Here is a 24,113-nt window from a genome sequence, read left to right on the forward strand (position 1 = left end):
CATGGCGTTTTTATTCTTTGTACCTCAAATAATTGTTCATCTAGAAAAGAATCGTGTAAGGGTGAGGTATTTTTACAAGAGGGCTCAAGAAGAATCCTAGATAAGTGGTCCGCTACGACATTTGTAGTTCCTTTCTTGTCACGAATTTCTAGGTCAAATTCTTGTAGTAAAAGAATCCATCGAATCAGACGGGGTTTGGTATCCTTCTTTGCAAGAAGGTGTCGAAGGGCAGCATGATCAGTGAATACGGTAACCTTGGATCCTAATAAGTAAGATCGAAACTTGTCTAGTGCGAATACTACCGCTAGCAATTCTTTCTCAGTGGTGGTGTAGTTTAATTGTGCATCTGAGAGTGCTTTACTAGCATAGTAAATGACATGAGGTACTTTATCTAGCCGTTGCCCTAAGACTGCCCCAATAGCATAGTCGGATGCATCACACATTAGTTCAAATGGAAGGGTCCAATTAGGGGGCCGTATGATAGGTGCAGTGGTCAATTTCGAGCGAAGATTTTCAAATGCCTCCTCGCATGTTTTATCAAAGACAAAGGGAGTGTCCTTGGCAAGAAGATTGCACAAGGGTTTGGAAATCTTACTGAAATCTTGAATAAAGCGACGGTAGAAACCAGCATGGCCAAGGAATGATCGGATTTGTTTCACAGTTTTTGGTGGAGGAAGATTGGAAATAAGATCGACTTTGGCTTTATCTACTTCAATGCCCCTCTTGGACACGACGTGTCCTAAAACTATGCCTTCTTGAACCATAAAATGGCTCTTTTCCCAACTTAGTACTAGGTTGGTCTCCTTACATCTTTTCAAAACTAAGGTCAAATTGTCTAGACAATCATCAAAAGATAGGCCAAAAACTGAGAAATCATCAATGAACACTTCTAGAAAGTTTTCCACCATATCTGAAAAGATGGCCATCATGCATCGTTGAAAAGTTGCGGGTGCATTACATAGTCCAAAAGGCATCCTCCTATATGCAAATGTCCCAAATGGACAAGTAAAGGTGGTCTTCTCTTGATCGTCCGGGTAGACAGGTACTTAGTTATATCCAGAATAACCATCTAAGAAGCAGTAGAAACCTTGACCAGCCAACCGTTCCAAAATTTGATCTATGAAAGGTAGAGGGAAATGGTCCTTCCTAGTCATTGAATTAAGTTTTCTATAGTCAATGCACACGCGCCAACCCGTGGTTGTGCGTGTTTGTATTAATTCTCCTTCCGTATTCTCAATCACAGTGATACCTGATTTCTTGGGTACCACTTGTGTTGGACTAACCCACTTACTATCAGAAATTGGATAAATGATTCCGGCATCTAATAACTTCACCACTTCTTTCTTGACTACCTCCTTCATGTTAGGATTGAGTCTTCTTTGCACTTCTCGGGTGGGCTTTGCATCATCTTCGAGATGAATTCGATGTATGCAAACAGAGAGGTCAACCCCTTTCAAATCGGCTACAGACCATCCTATGGCATGTTTATTTTCTTCTAGCACCCTCAAAAGTTTACCCTCCTGTTCAGTAGATAAGTTGGCTGCGATAATTACAGGGAGGCTATCTTCTGGTCCTAAAAAGGCATACTTAAGATTTGTTGGAAGTGGCTTTAACTCAAGTTTAGGTGGTGAATCAATGGAAGGACAAAGTGGTGTGCTAGCAATGGGGGGAAGAGGTTCAGGTCGGATCTTCCAAGGAAGGGAACTCATGGGAGATTGATTATCGAGTAAGATGTTAACTTCTTCTACGGCCTTGTCTATATCAAAGTTGTCAATGTCAAAATGGGCCAAACATGCCTCTAAGGGATCATTTGCTAAGATGTAGGGAAGGGCATTCTCTACAAGATCATCCATTTCGTCAATTAGGCAACACTCGTCTTCCCTCACATGTTGGTCAGCGTCATGAAATACATTCAACTTAATTTTCATGTTCCCAAATGATATATCCATTGCTCCAGTTCTACAGTTAATACAGGCATTGGCTGTAGCTAAAAAGGGACGACCAAGAATCACAGGAATTTGTTTTTTTATGTTGGGCACATGTTCCATATCAAGAACGATAAAATCTACTGGAAAATAGAATTTGTCTACCTTGACAAGAACATCTTCAATCATCCCCCGTGGTATCTTCACAGATCGATCAGCCAATTGTAAGGACACCGAGGTAGGTTTTAATTCACCTAACCCAAATTTTTCATAGACTGAATAGGGTAGAAGATTCACACTTGCCCCTAGATCTAAAAGTGCTCGATCAATGGAGTTATCTCCTATGACACAGGAAATAGTGGGAGCGCCAGGATCTTTGAATTTTGGAGGGGTGTTGTGTTGGAGAATCGAACTTACCTGTTCAGTAAGTAGGACCTTTTTAGGCACATGTGTCCTAGATTTCCGCTTTTGGGTGCAAAGGTCTTTGAGAAATTTGGCATAGGAGGGAACTTGTTTGATGGCATCAAGGAGTGGGAGGTTGATTTTAACTTGTTTGAAGACCTCCATCATCTCTTCTAGTGAAGTTCCCTTTTTGCCAAATGGAGAGGGTGCATTAAGTGCTTCAGGGAATGGAGCCTTTGGAATGTGGGTTGTAGCAGATGGTGAACTAGTTGAAGAAGGTTTTGGATTTTCATGTGATATGGTCTGTTCCTCTTCTTCACCTTCCTTATTGTTACCCTCCCCAACCTTATTATCTATTATACGTCCACTCCTTAGGGTAGTCAAAGCATTGGCTTGCTCATGATTTAGTCGAGTTTCTTGAGCCACATATTGTCCCCTAGGATTACTCATTGGTTGACTTGGAAGCTTACCTTCCTCTCGCTTGTTTAATGCATTAGCTAGTTGACCCATTTGGGATTCTAGCTTAGCAATTGATTGCGTGTGAGAGTGCAATAGTTGTGTGTTTGCCTCCACACCTTGAAGGGCAGTCAACACCTTCTCCTCAAAGGCTGTATTTCTTTGGGTTGGAGGAGGAGGGTGCTGAAATTGAGTTGAGGGACGGTAGGGATGAAAATTCTGAGGGTTTTGAAAATTTTGGGAGAAGGGTTGGGAGGTATTAGAAGCTTGCTGCCTCCAAGAAAAATTTGGATGATTCCGCCATCCCGGATTATATGTATTGGAAAATGGATCATTACCCGGTCTGGGCTGTGTTTGGGCAGCATTGATGTGTTCTTGCACGAGTTCGGGATATTGGGGTGCTGAGGGGCACTCATGAATAGGATGCGATGGGCTAGAACAGATAGCACACACTTGTGCTTGGGAAGAGCTAACGACATGTCCTCCTATCATTAGTTGGTCAATCTTATGGGACAATGCATCTACCTTGCTAGACAGGTCCGTAGAATGACTTATTTCACAAATGGCCCCTTTTCTTTGAAAATTCGGGGATGCTTGACGAGAACATGAAGCATGGTGGAGGGAGTTTTCATTAAGATTTTCAAATAGTTGCCATGCTTCATGCTCATTTCGAAGCATGAAAGTCCCCCCGCATGCAGCATCGATCATCTGACGGTTTCGTTCAGTCAAACCATCATAAAAATATTGCACTAGCTGCCACTTAGGTATTTGATGATGAGGGCATTTACGGATTAGGTCCCGAAATCTCTCCCAAGTTTCATGAAATTCTTCTCCCTCGGTTTGGGAGAAGCTTGTAATGGCACGTCTAAACTGGTTCGTTCTTCCTATGGGAAAGTATTTTTTAAGAAATTCTTGTTGCATTTGATCCCAAGAACGAATTGAGTTAGCTTCTAAAGAATTCAGCCATTGTTTGGCTCTATCTTTAAGGAAGAAAGGGAATAACCTAAGTTTCAGGGCATCATCAGTGAAGTTCTGAATCTTGACAGTGGTGCAAATCTCAAGAAATTCATCTAAATGTTTGTATGGGTCTTCGTTGGTGAGCCCATAAAAAGATGGGAGCATTTGGATCACACTAGACTTTATTTCATATTGTACAGCTGCTACCTCAGGTAATCGAATGCAAGATGGGGAAGTGTAAATAGTGGGAGTAAAGTACTCCCTCAAGAGTTTGGGTTGTTCTTCAGCCATCTTAAGAGGTGGGGATGATTCTAATGTTCTGATCTTAGCTCGAATGTTCCTAAGGGTTCGTTCTATTTCAGGGTCAAAAGGTAATAGGTTTTGTACTCTAGAACGACTACCGTGCATACACTAGTACTCGATCAATCAAGCATGCAATAAAAGAGAAAAGCATATCAATCCTAGTCTTTGTCCTAAAAGCACTAGACAGCTCCTAACTGGTTTGAAGAGGGCACCTAAGCCTCCAATCCGGTCTAATGAACCGAGTTGACCAGGTAAGCTCCCAGGTAAGTGGAGGGGTCACGATGCGTTCGCAAAGGTCCCACTTAAAATCCACTTGCCTCGAACAGATGAACTGTCTCCCTTATAGGGACAAAGCTTGCCTAGATATCAACTAAGCCACAGAGCGAAATTGGTGCAACCTTCGGTGATCTTCGTCCTATTGAGCTCGAATGTCCCTAGGGGCCAACGTCTAATTGATTTTAATTAAAGATGACACTATGTGAGATTGAGTTCACCTAAGTTGGGCAAGAGTCCGGTGATGAAATCCGGCTCTTATCTTGTTGGGGTGATTGCCCTTACTATGTGCAAATTGATTTGTGTATGTGTATCAAGCATGCATTCACAATTTTGCTATAATTAAAATCAAACAATCACCACAAAATTTCAAATCAATAATTAATTTAAATAAGAAAAGTTTAGAGGTTACCAAAGGGAATTTCCCCAGCAATTTAATTTTTTTTTTTTTTGCAAACCTCTACGGCATTTCTTTTCTGGCAGTTCTTCTTTTGATCATCCCAGATTTTTTTCCTCGATTTCTGATCAAATAATATATAAAAAAATAAAAATTAGTAAGAGAGAAAAAGAAGATAAGAAAAGTAATTTTTTTTAAAGAAATTTTTTTTTAATTTTTAAATATTTTTTTAATAAGAAAAATAACTATGCTAGCAATCCCCGGCAACGGCGCCAAAAATTGATCGGTTCTTTTCAATTTCAAAAATAAACCACGCAATAGCACGTATCCTGTAGGATAGTGATTACGGGTGTCGGTCCACAGGGATTGGAGAATAAGTTATTTTTCTTTTAAAAACAAATCAAGAAGAAGGATTTGCTAACTTGATTTAACTAAATTAATCTATGAGTACGAATTGAAATTTTATCAAAGTAAATAGATCTAGGGTTTGGAATCCACCACATAGCATTGCATCAAGGATTGTGTTCTTAATTTTTATCTTTTGGAGAGGCATGCAATTTTGGCTACAAGCCTTTTAAAATACAAGCATACATAGTGTTAGGAAGATTCATCTTCGGTGTAGCATGAAGTGTCTACCTAAGTATGCTAATCTAGGATGCAGCACACCTCATCTTCCTAGGCATGGATCATCTTAAACTACTTTAGCAAACATGAATAGTAAATGGCATGCTCAAAGTTTAAACATCATAAAAAGATATTTCATTGAAGATAATAATTTAAACAAGCTCCAAAATAATAAAGAAAATAAGAACTACAATGCCCTGATACATTGCTAGGGCTTCATCCAGCCCTAGATTAGATGTTTAGCTGAGCATGGCTTCCGGATGACCTCCCATCTTCAAATGAAATTGATCACCTCCCATTATTCCCAAAATATCACAACTATTCTCTTCCCCCCCTCTCTCTTCTTTTTTTTTTCTTTCTCTCGGCTTTCTTCTTCTTCTTCTTCACCGAAATAGAGTATCCTCTGTTTCTTTCCTCCACCAAGCTCTCCCTTCCATCGAACGCCCCCTCCCTCCTTTTATAGCCGTCCGGCGCACGCGGAGAGAGGGAAGAAGGAATCACGGCGGCTGATTCTGGGGCGTGGTGTCGGGATGTAGATCGTGGGAGAGGAGGAAGAGGGGCCGCGGGATCTGGTCGGTGATGGCGGAGGGAGGTGCCGACTGATGAAGTGGCGGGGGATCTAGTCGCTCCAGATGCGCCACGGGCGGAAGAATGGGCGACGATGCTGGGATTTCGACGCGGCTGGTTCGCTGATCTTGGAGGAGAAGACGCCGCACGCGGTGATGGCGAAGGGGCCGGATCTCGGCTGCGGGCTGCGTCACAGGCGGAAGACGAGGCGGAGATGCTGGTCACGGGATCGTCGCCGCGGACGGTGGGCGGGCGTGGGAGGTTGCTGGATTACCGGCTAGATGGGAAGAGGTCTCCTGTTGCAACGCTGGGAAGGAGAAGATAAATAGTGAATTCCCAATTTTTTTATTTTTTATTATTTATTTATTTAATTATTATGTATTATTTATTTTTTTCTCTAACACTGTTCACATGAACAGTGTTTTCACGAACACTGTTCATATGAACAGTGTTTTCGGCATTTTATTTTTTGTTTTTTTATTTTTTATTTTTATTTTAACACTGTTCATATGAACAGTGTTTTAACTGGACACTGTTCATATGAACAGTGAATAGTGAATATTTAGTTATTATTATTATTATTATGAATTTTATATGAAGGCAGGTAACGAGTTGGTTAGAAATTGGCTTTGGATTTGCGGTGGATCATGATCATTGAGTTGCTTGAACTTGTTCTCGAGCCCAATGTCTTTTAAATTTAATTCTTGCTAAGCTGCTTCAGATCGAACTCGACCAGACAAGACTAAAAACTGGACCGTGACCTAATAAAAAGGGTTAATCAAACCCTTGTCCCATACATAATTAATTATAACTTTCGATCGAATCAGGACCAAAACCCATTTAATTATTCCCTTAGCTTGATTACAATCCCATCAGGTTACTAAACCGGGTCAATACAATCTCCTCCTTATATGTTTTCATAAAAGATTATAACCAGGAGAGAGACAAGTTTAGAGTCTGTTTTGAGAAAAGAATTATTTACCTCTTACCATATTTTAAATTCATTTCAATGTTTATTTAATTTTATGGTAAAATATATATTTATCAGTTTAAAAACATTGATAAGTGCTATGGAAAGATAACTAAATTATAGATTATTAAGCACTTATCAGTGGGACCGCTTTCCAACAAGAGCAGTGCTGAGCAGGTGTGGTTGGGGGATCCCAGCGGAGTGCGGGACATGCAGTGCTAAGGAGTCGGTGGACCACGTGCTCCTCTAGTGTACGTAGGTAAGGTCAGCATGGCAATGGGCAGGGATCCCGCAGGAGGCCTGGTGTGGGAGGCTTTCGTTTTTACAGATGATACGGCAGTAGTTGGCCCGCTCTCAGACATGTCGGGAGGCTATCAGAGTGACTTGCACAGCACATCAGATCTAGCTGGCAAGGAATGCCCACACCTTCGGCGAGCGCAGGGTGTCACCGAGGTTTGTTGCGGAGTTCGCTTGAGTACAGGCATTGGAAATCAGGCCTTCTTCAGATGGACCTTTGACAGCTCGGGACACCTGGGGTTCCCTTTCTCCTCAGGTAGCTCCTCATATGGTGTTTTTCACCTGAAAACCCCCATCCCCGAGTTTCCTCAAGGTCAACTTTGTTAGATCGGTACTGGATGGAGGCGCACGGGGTGGTGCGGGACCCGCACTCCAGAGTAGTGGCAGCAAGTGGCTGCCAGTTGTTCGGCACATCGGTCCCCGGGACAGAGCTGCGAACTGCTTGGGCGGGTTTTCGACATGCAAGGCAGATGTTGTAGGCCAGCTCGATTATCCTGGAGGGCGATTCAGCCACAGTCATCGGATGGATCCAGGAGGGGCTGAGGGGTTGAGAGCACAGACCACCCCTTGGTTCGGGATATAGGGATGACGAAGATGGATGGGCTAGCCGTCCAGGCCAAACATGTATTTAGAGAAGCCAATGGGGCGGCCGATTGGGTGGCTGCCTTTGCGGCTCATCATTCCGGGTACACCTTTTGGGCGGAGGAGGGGGAGCTGCCGTTGACACTCCGCGAGTTAGTGTTTTTTGACTTTATTAGATGTATTCGTACACGTATTGTATGAAAATCCGTTTGCAGTAAAAAAAAAAAGGCCACATTTTTACCATCCCCACTCTTCTTCACTTATTAGTGGTCAAGGACCGCAGACTCATGAATCCAGTTATTCTCTCCAAAGACTGTATCCTAATGATAGTTGTGAGTGCAAAAATGGATGTAAAGATATGGAATTTCAAAAATAAAAGTCTGATAAATTCATCAAAAGTTTGGAAATCATTTCAATAGCTAAAGTTAAAAAATAAATACAGCAAAACTAAAAATTTAACATATTGTAATATTTATATATTTATTTACCCAAAAACAGTTACGTGAGAGGGACGAATAGCAAATGATGGCATAAGGAACTTGGCATCATTAAGTAACAGCATATAAAGATTACCTGAATTACTTGTGCATAATTCACAAGTATTTTTGGATTTATATTTTGATAAAAATTGAATATTTTTGGATTAGTTCATTTATAAAGAATAAGTCAGAGAAACATTAATCTGAAAAAAATAAAAAACCAGAAGAATTCATGTATGCCTCCCTCTCCTGTTTGTGCATGTTATGCAAGGTCCGAGGAAATAAAATGAGGAAAAAATTGTAAAAGTAGAGGTAAAAAAGAAAAAACAATACTAGTCTTATGCATGTGGCTAAGTCAAACATCCCTATACAACAAAAAATTATTGGTTGGATCAGGTCTACCAGCTCAGCGGTAAACCAGTCTAACCAAGAAGGAATACACATAGGAAGGAAAAAGGAACACTGACAAAAAATGAAACAGAAGGAAAGGGAGTAATACAAGCATGTTTCTTTATGGTTGGATTAGTGTACTGCTAAACTGGTAGATCTGGTCTAACCAATAATTCCATCGACACATCAAATAAAATGGTCCTCGTCGCAAGAGGGTAGGTTATGGGGCTTAAAGAACAAGAAGGCACATTTTTTTTCTATACTTTGTAGCCTTTTCCATATGACAGCGCACCAAGCATTCGATCAAAACTGGCGAAGTACACTGACCTGCCCGGTATGATGTATCGTACAATAAATTCATTGTTTGGGCCATAGTAGATGGAGACGTTGTCTTCCAAGCCAAGTATATCTACAGAAAGGCCAATGAAGCTCCGAACTGAGTAGCCTCGTATGTAGCTGATCACTCTGGAGGAACTTTTTGAATTAGTAAGAGAGAGTTATGTAGAGCGATTTGAGACTTTTTATTTTTTGATTTTTTTAGATGTATTCATACTAAAAATGTATAAATCATCTGTTGTATTAAAAAAAAAAGAAAGAAGTAATTCGTGTCTCTCCTAGGCGTACCACGCAGGATGGAATCTATTGGAAACATCGACCAGAAACAAAATCACACAACTTTCGCGGAGAAAATTGACCTGCCACTACAAGGAGGTCCCATTCCTCAAACCTCCTACAAGAGTTAGATGGGCGAATTGGCCAAGGGATCACCTTCGTCGTTACATGTGCCTACCCTTGGGGTCCTGCCTCGGCTCCAAGCAAGCTCAACTCCGCCTCCATCCCACGAGACAATTTACAGCCCATGGCTCACGCTTCACAGCTCTCTCCACTTCTTGTCTTGCGCTGCCGTGATAGCCAGTTTTAGCTTGGATTAATCTAATTATCGTCTTCTCTTATAGCTCGGCAGAGCCGTCTCTACTTCACCTTCTCATCCATCTTCTAAAATTTAAGTACATAAAATTGTTAACGGAGTTTGGCATTAGAGACATAAGGAACTAGACAAATGGATTTTTTTTTTTTTTTTACTCTGAGAAAAGGAAGGATACAAGGACAGTGATGTTTGTTAAAAATCTCGAGGGGCTCACACGATCAGGGTGCAGGTTGCATCTTTGATGCAAAAGAATGGTTCACCTACTTCTGTTACGTCAACTGTTGGATCATGCAATAACTGCTTCGAAATCTATGCAAGCCAAATATTAGAGTGCCTCGAGTTCTATGACACGATTCAGTAGTTGATATCGTGAAAAAAGATCAACCACCCTTTCGCACAAAAGATCAATCATTCTTTTGCCTGAGACCACATAATCAACGAATGCTTTCTCCAACCGCAACAAAGTAACCAAGATCGTCCTAGGCATGGTAGCAGTACACAGTGCACACCATCCCCAAGCTTTAAAAAAGAAAAAAAAAAGGCCAATACCATTTATGCTGTATTCACCATTTTCCACTGATACATAGGGATCAAATAGGTAACAGCATAAATTCTCAGACTAAAGAGGATATATTTAGGAGAAGTGAGGAAGATAATACAACAATTTTAGTCTAGAAGTCACTCAACACTCCAATGTCTAAAATGAAGAGACATAAATCCATATCAATGCCCTTGTTATCAGTCTTTTCTTTTCTCAATCCAAGAGGAATCTACAAACCCAGCAGACCAAATGGAAAAAACCACTCAAGGGCAAATGGACATGGAGATGAATGGCCAACCAAAGATGAACATATCGAACCGGTTTCATTCAGTTTTTGACCTTGCTCAAGAGGATAAAAAGCACACCTTGTGGTGCTTGGGCTGGCAGGCAGAGTTAGGACAACTGGGTTTTGGCCTGGAATGGTCCTGAAATCATCGTCGCCTCTGTCTCATTAATCACACAACAGAACAAAACCACGAGCCACAGACTTGCATATATAAACACGCATGCATTTGTGACTAGTCCTTGTGAAGTCTCCAAAGCTTAAGGCTTGCCCATTCATCTTGCACCACCTTGCAGAGGTAGGAAGGGAAGGCATGGATGTGATGTTGGTGAAAAGTGAGGTTAACAGCAGCGGAAGGCAACTAACTGCCATGGCAACCCATCCACAGGACAGCAGTCCGACGGTCAAGCGCATCAAGAGGAGGAGGCGAGAGCCTGCGTCGCCGGCCATTGCAGCTGATGCCAATGGGGAGATCATTGATCAGCCTGCTACCAGCAGCACTGTTAAAAGAAGTTCAAGGTTTCGCGGGGTTAGCAGGTATGGTTGATAGTCAAATAATAAGTCTGCAGTAATTATAACTCATATGTCTGTAAATCAGTCCTTGCATACAAAATAGCCTAGAGGCATGAGAGCAATAACATATATCAAGAGCCAACATTGTCTTAAGGTTCAAGCACCAATTTCAAAATTCGAGAGCAAAATAAATTCATGTGTGACAACTTATTTGCATTCTTTTATTCCTTGCCATTCTTTAACCAACAGCAAGCGATCATGCAGGCACAGATGGACAGGCCGTTTTGAAGCCCATTTGTGGGACAAAGGGTCATGGAATACCACACAGAGGAAGAAGGGAAAACAAGGCAAGATTTTTTATATGTCCCTTTCTGTGTCTTTTACCTTGTTTCTTTAGCAAGCCTTACATGTATTTAAATCATTTGTTCCCGAAAATTATGTTGATTCAAACAGTTTACCTTGGAGCTTATGATGAGGAAGAAGCAGCAGCAAGAGCTTATGACCTTGCTGCACTCAAGTACTGGGGGCCTACCACCATCACAAACTTCCCGGTATGTCATCCATGAAAAACTTCCTCCCATCTTAATTGCTAAAGCTTTGACTACATCAGGATCTTGAGTAAGTTGGATGATTTTTCTTTATGGAATAAGTGGATTGGATTCCCAATCTCATCTTTTCCGTCAAAAAAATAGAAGGAAAGGAAGTAAATTTGGGATCGTCATAAACAACATAGTTTCATTTGAGGGAATATGAAGCACATAATTTTACTTAATAGAAGACCAGGAGGAAAAAATTGATCAAACAATCACTTGAAGCAGTTCTTATATTTGGCAGACATATCAGTTGATGATGTGCGCAAACTTTTTCAACTGAATTATATATTTGGCCGACATAGGGCCTGATGTATCTAACACTAATCCTAACAGATAACAAATTCCAAATTTGGGGTTATTAATCATACCCTATATGACACCATGACCATTTCAATACTTTGGCATTTGGATTATGCATAGCAGCTGATAACTACAGTTTTAAGTTATTTGGCTTTTAGAAACTATTACCTTAGGAGACTCACATGATATTTTCATCTCTATTTGTATTCTATATATGAAACATATAAACATTCACATGCACATGAACACAGAGACCAATAGAAAATCAACATCGAGCTTACTACAAGATACTATGGAGGCAAGGGTATCATCTTAAAATGATTACTGACAATTGGGAAACATTTCAGATTCATTACTGGAATTTAATTTAGGACATCTAACTGAATCACATGAAATATTTTGTGGAATTATGATATAGAACATCAATGTAGGCATTTGATAAGTAGTCTCCAGTTTATTTTCTTTTTTTCCTTAGAAAAATTGGAAAGTTTTGGAATGATGTTCATGCTGTGAGTCGTGGCAATTCTCAACATATAACACAACTTATTAACTCTTGTTCCTGGTTATAAAGAATTAATATGACAATTATCTTTACATCAAGTTCACAAATCAAAGCTTTGCTAGTTCCGTTGACTTCATGAAACATAATTGATGGATCACTTGATCTAGAGGACTTTGCAACACTGTACTCAATATGCAATATTGTAATGGTTCATTGCTTCATTGCTTTCATTTTCATATGCTTGTCAAGTTAATTCCAAAGAAAACCCAATCCACCTGTTATTTTCCTGTCTGTCTTCTGCTTACAAAGTCTTTTGATAGTTATTTTAGACAGATTGTACCAATCAAAAAGTTTAACATATTACCTATGTGGAAAAATTCATGTTTCCTGATGAACAGCTAAAAGTTCATGCTTCTTCATCTCCTGTATGCTTGTGGATACATAAAATAAATATAAAAATATGTGTTTCTATTCCAAGATTTTAACGGAAGGGAAAATGATTTCAGGTTTCTGACTATGAAAATGAGATACAAATAATGCAGAATGTGACTAAAGAAGAGTATCTGGCCTCAATAAGAAGGTATTAAGATCCTGCTCTTTTTGTGAGCTCTAGAAACTTACAAAGCCCTTAAATTGTCAGAATTTTGCTCCTTTACCTTGCATTATTTGGTTCGATAACAGGCATAGTAGTGGTTTTTCACGAGGTTTGTCCAAATACCGGGGAGTTGCAAGGTACAAATTCATGAACAGAGTATATCTATTCTTTTCAAGCTGAAGCTCATTAATAAGAAATTTTAACAACCAAACAAAATGGAAAAATTGCAGGCACCATCACAATGGAAGGTGGGAAGCAAGGATTGGAAGGGTTTTCGGAAACAAGTACCTCTATCTTGGCACTTACAGTAAGCACCGCAACTTCAACAACTCTCATGTACTACTACCTCTTGACCTCCAAATAAAAACATATGAAAGTACTATAATTGTTGCAGGTACGCAAGAGGAAGCAGCTCGTGCATATGACATTGCAGCAATTGAGTATAGAGGGATCAATGCTGTGACCAATTTTGACCTGAGTACATACATCAGATGGCTAAGGCCAGGGGCCACCAATGCCTTGAAAATTACCCAAGAGCAACATGTCAATGGTGAAGCTCATGCAGTGCAACCACCCACCAACCTCTTTTCATCAGCCGAATCTGAAACACTCTCGCACTGCAGCCCCTTGGTCGCAGAGAATGTGATCTCATCATGTAAGGAAGAGTTTGTACATCATGAGTTTCCTGGCAGTAGCTCAAGCAGCAAGTCTTCCCCTACTGCTCTAAGCCTCCTACTGAAGTCCTCAATGTTTAGGCAACTTATGGAGAAGAATTCTAGGGCACTCACTGAAGAGCTTGAGGAGGAAATGAAGGATTGGAAACAACAGATGGGAGCTGACATTGAATACCAGGGGATCCTTTATGAAGGAATTGCTGATATGCCATATGGTTACTCCCCAGATGGTGACAACGGACGAAGAATTGAGCTACAGGAGAGTGTTTCTTACTATGATCAGAGTGAGCAGTCAATATGGAATGGTGTAGTGAGTATGGCCTTACTGCAATAGCCTAAAAGGAAGACCTTGAGGGATAGAGTGAGAGAGAGACTAATGGAGGAAGAGACAGGGAGAGAGAGAGAGATCTGAAAATTATGCGAGGTGATTTTGTCTTGTATCATACATACAATCATCTCGCACTTTCCAATTGCTTGGCACAATGTTTCTTTCCTTTGTGCTAGCAAGCGATATGAATAAGACCCAGGAGTACTTTAAGAATGTATCCTCCTGGATATGTATTATATGCTTACATGGTACCTAATGTTTGGATACTAGGATAATATTGGTATCACTGTGCGGATGGATCTGAGCTCAAAATCAATAATAGTTTATTATTTGGATCACTGAAGTAGACTTGTTCTGACAGAGTAGTAAGGAAAACACCTAGCTAAATTTGGGCTCTGGTGCTGCCAAAAATAAATCATAAATAAATAAATGTTCGCATATAGACACTCCAGGATGACTTAAGTTAGTTGAAATCCCTTCGCCAAACAGGTTCCATAGGTTTAGTCAAAGCACAGACATAAGCTAGTTTGTTCAAAAGGAGCACTAAGCCATCTTTTTCTAACTCCCCAGTTAGCCAACCAAGTTAAAGCCTGAACCCCCAATATGGGCTTGTTTCCCAGCTGGATCCCGGCCTTGCAGTGTCAGGATATATAGAAATGCCAGATATTGCTCCAGTAAAGAAAGTTATGAAAAAGGTTTTCGTACCTTTACTTCCTTAAAGATTATCGTCACCATCAATCTGTAAGTTAAAAGGCTTGTTTGAAACTCAGGGAAGAACTTATTTTCTGTGTGGCTCTCTTCTGTGACTTTCAGATGCATCAGAACAGATGGTTTGAAGAAATGGAATGAACGCAACCACATCGTCAGATTCACGACAAGGGTGATTCTGAAGTATAACTAGTTCTTGCATGCTAAATTCAGCATATATTGCCATCAAGCTCCAAAAAGAAAGGACAATTTTTGAGAAAGGTGTAGAATCTGTAGATGCACTGCTTACAAACATGTAAAGACAAGTTCTTGCCCATACTCATGGAACAGATTCAATTAATAGGATAGATTGTAAAACAAAAAAAGGATGGAAAATTGCAGAAATGTCGGTGACCATCCTGAACAAGATAATAATGTTTTGTTGGATGCTCATAAATGGCTCAGCTTTGTTCCCCAAGAAGTGGGAAGGTGTAAGGAGATACCATGGATAACCAATGATTACACAAGGTTCTAAATGCAGCTGGTATGAAGGCTAAACAATAAGCATAATAAAATTAATTTCAACTACTAGTGCATACTCTACCCAAAAAATTTACTACTGGTGCATACAAAAGTAAGAAGGTAGACTCATTCAATTTTATTACAAGATAAGGATACAAATTTAAAAGAAATCCAGCTTGGAAGAGTTAATTAGTCCCAATATACAAAGGAAACATTAGTATGTCTATATATATGTATGCGTGTATATATGTGCTAGCAAACCCCCACATATGAAATCCCTAAAGATGTATCCACAGTTCAATTATTTGATAAAAAGGAAAATATTTAATGGAGTGACCCACATTGGATTTGCCATGAAAAAAAATGCACAAAATATTACTCCAATACATAAAAACTTGCTGAAGATATAAATAAATCAAAACTGCTTCTTTTATTCAAAATTTACAAAGCCAAAAAAAAAAAAGTATCTATCAGCAAACATGTCATACCTGAACATCATGAGTTCCTTCTCATCTTGCCCTGATAACCACTTGTTAAAAAAAGACATTTATTACCGTTGTCGTGATACTTGCAAAGTCTAACAACTGTATTTGCATAAAAAAAAACACACCAAGCATAAAATCCCCTGATTAAGTGACAGAAACATATCATAAAAGGAGATTTTTTTTTTTTGTGGAAAAAAAAAGATCAGGGACATTGGAAATCCCAGCAAAATAAGGTGAATGAGGAAAGGAAAAAGGTCAAATCTTTGGAGGAGAAAAGAGAAAACAGGAAGAAGAGGAAGACAAAAAAGCTTTATCCTTCAACGGCTAAACGGCATCCAAGAAGACCTGGAGGAAGGCTCACCGTGGCAAGAACCATAGATGAAAACCGGAAAGATAAGATTTTGATGCCAAAAATTGAAGCTCGGATGAAAGAAAGATGGAGGGAGGGATCCAATATAGAGAGCAGTTAGGGTTAGGGTTGCAGTGGACAACCGACAGTTCAAGAACTAGGTTCGTATAGGGACCTCGGTGTATATAAAATCGCAGGAAGTCGCGTCAACCTCACGGACCAAATCTTGACCTACCGAGTACCGACAAAAGGATCTACGAACGAAAGAAAGAGAGAGAAACAATGCTGTCGGTCCCTACGATATACAAACCCTCGCTTCTCTCCTCCGTTCTGCTCCCTGGCTCCTCCTCCTCCTCCTCGTCCCCCGCTTTCCCCTCCCTTCTTAATCTTTCCCGCCGCCTCCGCCGCCCGAGGTAAGATACTCCCTTCGCACTTCGCGCTTTTTGCTTCAGTCGATCGGATGCGCTGTTCTTCCGCTTTCTATCATCGTCCCGAGAGTTCAAAGCCACAAATTTGATTCTTGTGGAGAAACTTGTCTTCGATCATTTCTATTGCACCTCTCATCACTTTTTGGTAATCTATAAGGTTTCATGCGAGTAAACTAGGTTTTAGATTCGTCAACACATTTTGTTCACCTAGAAGGCTTGTGGTTTGACAATCTATAATTGTTAGCTCTAGTTTGTAGTTCAGAACTGTGTTTTGCCGGTTTGGCGATATGCTTTCTTATATGGCTAACTGTAGGTTTTTTTTTGTGCAGTTATGATGCCCTATTTTTTGTTAATATCAAGGTTGCTGATGCCTTGTGTTTCATGATTTCTGATTTGCTATCATGTTGGATTTTATTTTATTTTTGATGAATTTTGATGCTCTGTCACCAGATGCTTGAATCCATGCTTACAGTTTTCCTCCTGCCCTGCTGGTGTTATTATCTTCAATGTAATAATGTATAATAAGCAACTTCTGATCAAAATATTAATTGATGTTTTCCTTGGTGATGTATCTATATGTTTCAGAGAGCGTTTACTTGTTAATCCATATAGATATGTCTTTTTTTTCCAAAAAAAAAAATCTTAACCAATTCACTGTTCTTTCCGGAGGGAAAAGCTGGCTTAGCAGTATTACTGGATGTTACACAGTTATCTAAAGTACTTCTGAGTATATCATTTATAATTTTTTTCTAACTATATAAGCTTGCTTCTAGTTTCATTCAAATAGGCCGTGTTAGAGCTGTGGCTTCACATATTGTCGGCTATCCCCGCATTGGTCCAAAGAGAGAGCTTAAATTTGCTTTAGAGTCTTTTTGGGATGGAAGGAGCAGTGCTGAGGATCTGGAAAAGGTTGCCAAGGATTTGCGCATGTCCATCTGGAAACAAATGGCTGATGCAGGAACCAAGTTCATTCCCTCCAATACCTTTTCATACTATGATCACATCTTAGATACGACTGTCATGCTTGGTGCAGTACCTCACAGATATGGATGGACTGGAGGTGAGATAGGATTTGATGTTTATTTCTCTATGGCCAGGGGTGATGCCACTCTACCTGCTATGGAAATGACCAAATGGTTTGATACAAATTAGTAAGTAATCTGGTCTTATCATCCCATAATTCTAAAGCTGTCTGAGGAGATACAATTGTTCTTCTTCAATAATGCACGATTTCTCTCAGTTTAGCTAAAAAAATAAACTTAAACCTGCTAAGACTGATTACCTGTCGGATGCATGGTTTGCAAATAAGCAAATGATGTTTAGTAAAATACTGGTTCAAATGCAGTCATTACATAGTACCTGAACTGGGACCAGACCTTAAGTTCTCATGTGCTTCCCATAAGGCAGTTAATGAATACAAAGAGGCCAAAGAGGTACTGAATATGAGACCAGAACTTTCTCTATTTATTAGGCCTTTAAATCTACTGCTTATCTGTCTATCCAACCCTTGTGCAGTAGATGTTGCTGATGTTCTGTTCTCACTATACAGCTTGGTATTGAGACTATCCCGGTACTCGTTGGTCCAGTTTCCTACTTGCTACTGTCAAAGCTAGCAGAGGGCATTGAGAAACCATTTTCCCTTCTTTCATTGCTCCAGAAAATTATTCCAGTTTACAAGTAGGTTCTTGTGCAGGTATTTGTTGCTAATTTTTATTAGCTCCAGTGCTTGTCTAAATTTTTTATCTTCTTTTTTCTATGTCTTGGAAAGGGAAGTTGTATCAGAGTTGAAAGCTGCTGGGGCTACCTGGGTGCAGCTTGATGAGCCGACGCTTGTGCTGGATTTAGACTCTGATCAGCTTAAAGCATTTACAGATGCTTACACGCAGCTTGAAGAGTCACTACATGGTTTGAATGTTCTTGTTGAAACCTACTTTGCTGATGTCCCTGCTGATGCATACAGGTAGGACTGAAAATGGGTCAGATATTATCCTACCATATCCATTTCCATATCCATTTCGGATTGTATTCGGATAGAAATCTTTATATCTGATTGGATCCTGATACAGATTCCGATACATGCTTATGGATTTTGTTGGATATCAAATCTGGATATGGATCCCAATACATGCTTATATATTTTGCTGGATAGGATCCAGGTCTGGATATCCGGTAGAAAAGTCTAAAATCCACATGGTAGACTGTTTTATGGGACAAATCCCATAGAGAAGTTAATGTGTCATACATCTTTCATTAGGGCTGAAAATAGGTCAGTATTATCCAACTGTATCTTTTTCTGTATTCGATTGGGATTGGATTCAAATAGAAATACTTGTATCCAATTGGGTCATGATGCATGATTATGAATTTGCTTGATATTGGATCTGGATATCCAGTAAAAAAAATCTAAAAACCACCTATATCAGGGAAAAAACATTTACATACCACCCGCTCGTGACATCTCAACTAAATAGTTGCCACTCAGCTACCAGGACAACATTCGGTTTTGTTATATAATCATGGTTTATTATACTTATCCAAAACTTATTCACTTGATATTTCATATTTCAATAACTAATTCTTTTCATGAAAATTTCAATCCTTTTCCTTTTGATAAAAATGAAAAATGAATAACTTCATTTTATTCTTTATGATATTTTCAAAACCTTTTATTTCAGATATCTAAAAATATCAACAACTTCAACATATTCCTATATTTGTATATATTTTTTCTTATAAGTTCTTTAAAATATAGATAATTCATGATTTTTTTATTTATGTTGCAATTAAAGAGGAAAACTGGTATTTAATGTAGAAAATCTTTAATATTTTTTATATTATCTACTATTTAAATAATTTTTATTTTTTAATATATTTTAATATACATATGGTTGGATTAGTGATCCAGAGACTTGGTCAAATTTGTATCCGTGCAAATTAACTCTTCTGAGACCATTGCCTAGTTATTGTGCATCATATGTAATCTTGATAATGGATTTTGTTCCCGTCTTTTATAATTGTGCCACTTATGTTAGTTTCTATTATTTAGTTCTACTTAAAATCTGATTTATATCTGAATAATATCTGACTTATATCCATATTCAGATATTAAAAATATGAGTATAACTAATATCTTGACTTGTATCTATATCTATTTAAAACAAATATGAATACTAATTTTGGTATCAGTTTAATATCCATATTCTCTAAAAAAATATGGATATACCAATATTTGATTCGTATTCAATCTGTTTTCAGCCCCACATCCAGGGTCCTTTTTTAAAAAAAAAAATCTTCAGCCCCACAAATGTGTTTCACTTAGTGCTTTGGCCTACCATTATTTGACCTGCTATATTGAACTGCTTGTAGGGTTGTCACAGGATTGAGGGGAGTCTCAGCTATTGGGTTCGATCTGGTGCATGGAGAGAAGACTCTTGAACTGATCCAGGATCTGAGCTTTCCTTCTGATAAGTATCTCTTTGCCGGAGTTGTTGATGGCCGCAATATTTGGGCTAATGATCTGTCAGCATCTCTGAGAACCCTGAAGACCCTTGAGGGCATTGTTGGCAAAGGTTATTTCTTCCTTGTTTATATGGAAAATAATCTTCTATATAGTTTTATATCTTTTTAATTGTATTTCAAGGTCTAGTAAGATTGCCTCTATATCTGAATGGGAATATAATTTTGTTTTCATGCCAAAAGACTTGTTTCTGCAAGAATTAGCTGAAGAGCTAATGTAACTCTGATGCTATCAATCATTTTGAGTATAATTTCCTCATTAGTTTTTTTCAAGATGGGATCATTCTTGTTATCGAGATGATCATCTTTCTTCTTGCTTGCAGACAAACTTGTTGTTTCTACTTCCTGTTCGCTTCTGCACACTCCTGTTGACTTGGTTAATGAAACAAAGCTGGACGGTGAAATCAAGTCTTGGCTAGCCTTTGCTGCACAGAAAATAGTTGAAGTAAATGAGTTAGCAAAAGCATTGAGGGGTGAAAAGAATGAGGTGGATTTATCTTCTCTGCCTTCTTCTGTTACTAATAGTCCTTGTTCATGATTCATTTGACGTATTTGTTTACAGGCATTCTTTTCTGCAAATGCTGCTGCACAAGCATCTAGGAAGTCATCTCCTAGAGTCAATGATAAGGCTGTTCAGGAAGCAGTAAGTACTGGAAAAATCTTTTTCCTTTTCTTCTTTCTTTTATATTATTGTGCTCTAGTTTTGTTGTTGTAATCTTGTACATCTTAGGCATCTGCTTTGAGGGGTTCTGACCACCGACGTGCCACCCCAGTGACCTCCAGGCTTGATGCACAGCAGAAGAAACTGAACCTTCCTATTCTTCCAACAACTACTATTGGATCCTTTCCACAAACTAGGTACCTCAGGAGAATTCGCCGGGAATACAAAGAGAGCAAGTAAGGATATCAGTCATATGCAATGTAGTTCTAGTTTTATTGTGCTTTACTAAATGAATATCTATAATCTTGGCATGTTGAAAAAGTAGGTGTTATAGGGTATGTAATTGGTTAACAAGAACCCTCATCCTGACACTATTTTACACTCTTCGCTTTCTCTAGTCTTGATGTCTGAAGGCCTATGTTCACTGGACTCCATTTTTGTGGTCAGAAAATCCTAATTGCAAAATGTTCCCTCTAGCAAAATTTGCTATCTGCACCCTCAAGAGGATCATCTATCACTTCTTACAAGTTTGTGAACCATATTAATGATGGTCTATTACTTATTGATTTTTATGACCCTGCAATCTGCGTATATTGGCAGGATATCTGAGGCAGAGTATGTCAAGGCCATCAAAGAAGAAATCAGTAAGGTTGTTCGGTTGCAAGAAGAACTTGATATAGATGTTCTTGTTCATGGAGAACCTGAGGTATGCGTGTTTCATAAATTACAAAAGATTGCATTCTCATCTTTTTTTTTTGATTTATTTTTCTTTTGTTTCTAAAATTCAATCACAGATTGACCACCCATATTATTTCCATTCATAACTTCCAGCGAAATGACATGGTGGAGTACTTCGGGGAACAGCTGAAGGGATTTGCCTTCACTGTCAATGGCTGGGTTCAATCATATGGTTCACGCTGTGTCAAACCACCAATCATCTACGGAGATGTAAGCCGGCCCAAACCTATGACTGTTTTTTGGTCTACAGCTGCACAGAGCATGACCACTCGTCCAATCAAAGGAATGTTAACTGGGCCGGTCACAATACTCAGCTGGTCCTTTGTTAGGAATGATCAACCGAGGTTAGTTCCTTTTGGAAATTCCTCTTGTTCTGAGTTTCTCCATCATTTTTTTCCTTTTGACCAATGAATCTCATAGTTTCCATCAGGTTTGAGACATGCTATCAGATTGCCTTGGCAATAAAAAATGAAGTTGAAGATTTGGAAGCAGCCGGTATTCCAGTGAGTATAATGTTATTACTCAGGTTTGATGTCAAGTTGGGAGAGGGATTTTCATATAACACATTGTTGGTTACGTAGGAAATATATTTCCTCTAAAGTATAATCAGGGATTTAAAAGTTCCATGGTTATCTTTCTAGTTTCTAAATTTACATATGAAATTTTGGTTGCAAATAATTCCCAGGTAATCTAAAGCTGCAATTTTGAGAAAATCTAGGATATAATTAATTAAAATTTCACCAAAAACATAGTGCTCGTCTTTGTAATTCTTTTTTTTTCCTGGAAGGGCATTTGCAGATTGAATCATGAAAACATCGAACATTATGTCATGATTAAATGCATGAATTATGTAATTCATATAAACTTAATAAGGAAATCACTAGAAGAGAGATTTCAGCTGTATGAACTTTATTATGTCAAAAACAAAAGTATGTATTAACTCAAAGCATTTTAGCCATAAGTTCCCAGAAGAAATCACCTATCGTGCATTACATGATTTGTATTGCCTGAATATCTTTTAATGAGCCTGTAGAAGCATAGTTATTGGCATGATGAGGTTGCTCTTTTATAGGCATCTGCTCAACCTGGCCCTCTGCTTTTTCCTTTGAAAGTTGTAGTTTTTAGGTCAGTTTTTGTTTTGTTCTGTATCTTCTCGTTTTATCTGCAGGCTTATCTTTAATTTATATGTTACGACTGGTTTTTTGAATTAGTAATGCTTTATTTATTATCCTCACTGCATAGTGTTTGTCTATTAGTTCTATTATGTTCTCACTTAGAAAGTTCTTTAACATTTCAGCTCAGGAAATCAGGTAAACATTTGAATCTGGAAAGGTTAAAAGAATTTATATGAACTTATTAAAATCTGTGATGTATGAACAGGTGATCCAGATTGATGAAGCTGCTCTTCGAGAGGGTCTACCTCTATGCAAATCAGAGCAAGCCTTCTATCTTGAGTGGGCTGTGCATGCCTTCAGAATAACAAGCTGTGGTGTGCAGGATACAACTCAGGTATGGTCGTGAACCCACAAGCAGTTTATCTACATCTTATTGACACATAATCTTGCCCCAAAAGGGAAAAATTTAAGTTGTCTACAGGCTTCACAAACTATTTCTTTTATATGCTGCCTACAACAGCCATTGCTGCAATGCTTGATGATTTATTCTATTCTTTCATTTATTCTCACGATATCTACTTGATTTATATCCATTTCCAAATTTACAGATACGCTCCCCTCGTGTATTCCCAAGTTTACGTCTTAATTTGCCAGGGTGCATCAGGATACTCTACGTCATTTTAATTATGTTGTTAGGGTTGAAATCTGATTCCAATGCTCTCAACACCTTTATGGTATCCTTTCCACAAATTCAAGTTAAATAAAATAATGTGTGATATTTAAATTTTTTTTTTAGAATGTCTCCATATATATTACCATAAAGAAGTCATCATACTTTTAATCTTGTTTATTTAAAGGATGGTTTATGATATTATTTATTGAAATACTTGTCTTTATGGCGTGCAGATCCATACACATATGTGCTATTTTATTATTTATAAGGGTGGTTTATGATATTATTTATCGAACTACTTGTCTTTATGGTCTGCAGATCCATACACATATGTGCTATTCCAACTTCAACAACATAATTCACTCAATCATTGACATGGACGCCGATGTGGTCACAATTGAGAACTCAAGATCTGCTGATAAACTCCTTTCAGTCTTTAGGGAAGGGGTGAGATACCATGCAGGGATTGGTCCTGGGGTTTATGACATCCATTCCCCGCGGATCCCATCTGCCGAAGACATAGGCAACCGCATCAACAAGATGTTGGCCGTCCTGGAGAAGAATGCACTCTGGGTTAATCCAGATTGTGGTCTTAAGACCAGGAAGTACTCGGAGGTTATACCAGCTCTGACCAACATGGTGGCTGCTGCAAAATTGCTCAGAACTCAGCTGGCCAGTGCCGAGTGATTGTATGCGGCTTGCTGATAATTGTAGGTGTTGGAAACCTGAGAAGATAGAGAGTATTTGAAGAAGCAATAATTTTTTTCCCAATTAGTTTAATGATATTTGATCATCTTGTTGAACTGGTTCAAGAGATAATATCTAGCAAGGAGAATTTGTTTTTAAGTGTTGTGGCAATATCTCAGTGAAATCACTTTGCTTACTCTATGTACTCATTTGCCCAGCTCATGGGTTAACATAGATGATACCATAACAATTTAAGCAAAAAAAATTGATTTCACAGCAAATGCTGAATTGCTTGCTCCTACAAGTCAATTTTTGTACACAACTGATGTTGAAATAACTTTTTCAGTGAGGGGAAAATATTTTGCATCCATCA

The 24,113-nt window shown here is 38.9% G+C and overlaps 2 protein-coding genes, 1 long non-coding RNA gene and 1 other non-coding gene across 5 annotated transcripts; 3 read left to right on the forward strand and 1 right to left on the reverse strand.

The window, feature by feature from the left end:
• Positions 1–3,549: 3,549 nt before the first annotated feature.
• Positions 3,550–3,655, forward strand: LOC148715516 (small nucleolar RNA R71). The gene has a single exon (XR_015974222.1). It is a non-coding gene; the product is annotated as a small nucleolar RNA R71 (small nucleolar RNA).
• A 7,081-nt stretch (positions 3,656–10,736) lies between these two features.
• On the reverse strand, positions 10,737–16,075 carry LOC149768844 (uncharacterized). The gene is made up of 3 exons (XR_016398190.1): positions 15,935–16,075; positions 15,577–15,672; positions 10,737–10,874 (listed from the first exon to the last, which is right to left on the reverse strand). It is a non-coding gene; the product is annotated as an uncharacterized LOC149768844 (long non-coding RNA).
• On the forward strand, positions 11,000–13,885 carry LOC103696009 (AP2-like ethylene-responsive transcription factor At1g16060). Its single transcript, XM_088712501.2, has 6 exons — positions 11,000–11,234; positions 11,341–11,438; positions 12,789–12,862; positions 12,964–13,014; positions 13,108–13,184; positions 13,272–13,885. Exons 1-6 carry the CDS (start codon positions 11,000–11,002, stop codon positions 13,883–13,885), a joined length of 1,149 nt encoding a protein of 382 aa, XP_088568627.2.
• Positions 15,831–23,899, forward strand: LOC103696006 (5-methyltetrahydropteroyltriglutamate--homocysteine methyltransferase 1-like). 2 transcript variants are annotated; one of them, XM_089926919.1, is made up of 15 exons: positions 15,831–16,335; positions 17,124–17,501; positions 17,696–17,783; positions 17,900–18,027; positions 18,119–18,310; positions 19,717–19,919; positions 20,190–20,353; positions 20,429–20,509; positions 20,597–20,763; positions 21,128–21,233; positions 21,359–21,609; positions 21,696–21,768; positions 22,646–22,774; positions 22,989–23,114; positions 23,372–23,899. In XM_089926919.1, the coding sequence occupies exons 1-15, from the start codon at positions 16,205–16,207 to the stop codon at positions 23,738–23,740; spliced, it is 2,586 nt and encodes an 861-aa protein (XP_089783045.1). In that variant the 5' UTR covers positions 15,831–16,204; the 3' UTR covers positions 23,741–23,899. The 2 variants fall into 2 exon arrangements, with proteins under 2 accessions (XP_089783045.1, XP_089783046.1); XM_089926920.1 differs by lacking the exon at positions 22,989–23,114.
• Positions 23,900–24,113: the final 214 nt, after the last annotated feature.

This window comes from Phoenix dactylifera, chromosome 1 (assembly GCF_051530095.1).
Source record: "Phoenix dactylifera cultivar Ajwa chromosome 1, Ajwa_hap1_PhDact_Kaust_v1.1, whole genome shotgun sequence".
Taxonomy (NCBI): Eukaryota; Viridiplantae; Streptophyta; class Magnoliopsida; order Arecales; family Arecaceae; genus Phoenix; species Phoenix dactylifera.